The following is an 815-nucleotide window of genomic DNA, read 5'->3' as shown; positions in this document are numbered from 1 at the left end:
AACCACCTATCACAGCACAACAAAACAGTAAACAGTCAAACTTATACAAATCAGGAGGGGGGAAAAAGCATCTACCTTGTGTATTAGTCTTACTCTTGCATATTAGTTCTTGTTAGTGCTTGACGAAGACACATATGCCCCCTAAATTAACTACTATGAACCACATATTGTAGTTGAAAAAGCTGATGCTTCCAAACTTTCAATTATCAACGACGAATTCCAATTATTAAAGAGGAAAAAGGAACTACCTCGCACTCCCTTTCGATGATGATGCCGGTCAAGTCCGAGGTAGTAACCAAGAGCCTCCCATCGTGCGTGAACGAAGCAAGCCACTTGCCGTCACGGGACACAACCATCTTCTGCAGCGGCCCCCGGAGCAAACCCTCCCCGAGCCGCTGCACGCCGTCCTCCTCCACAACAAGCACCACAGGATCGTCAGCAACTCCGAGAAGCACCTCGACGTTTCCAGACATGGTGTACTGTGGTTCGATCACGGCGATGCACCGCGGCGGCTCCTCGATCATCGGATCGGCGAGGGGGACGGGCTTAGGGTTCCGAAAATCGGGAATACAGAAGAGCTGATTCTGCTCAGTGATGCAGACAACGCCGTTTCCCCAGAAAACGCAATCGGCAACGTTCTGCTCGAAGCATTCCTTGCCCATGGAGATGTTAGGTTCGACGAGTTGGGCGTGGAGGTCGTAACGGTAGATGGTACCGTCTTGAACGACGCAGACGAGGGTGAGATCATCGGTCCAAGACATTCCGATGAGGCGGCCGCCCGGGTGGCGCCAGACGGCGTCGGCGAGGGGATGACC

At 52.5% G+C, this 815-nt stretch overlaps 1 protein-coding gene across 1 annotated transcript in view; it reads right to left on the bottom strand.

The window, feature by feature from the left end:
* Nucleotides 1–815, bottom strand: part of LOC107623204 (protein VACUOLELESS1) — a gene marked incomplete at its 5' end in the record, with an annotated part of 8,304 nt that extends 7,489 nt beyond the window's left edge. Inside the window, 1 exon segment of the mRNA XM_016325390.2 lies at nucleotides 249–815. Coding sequence (XP_016180876.1) covers nucleotides 249–815 — 567 coding nt within the window.

This window comes from Arachis ipaensis, chromosome B10, assembly GCF_000816755.2.
Source record: "Arachis ipaensis cultivar K30076 chromosome B10, Araip1.1, whole genome shotgun sequence".
Taxonomy (NCBI): Eukaryota; Viridiplantae; Streptophyta; class Magnoliopsida; order Fabales; family Fabaceae; genus Arachis; species Arachis ipaensis.
Note: the sequence above shows the minus strand (reverse complement) of the source record. Positions and strands in the feature narration are given on the sequence as shown.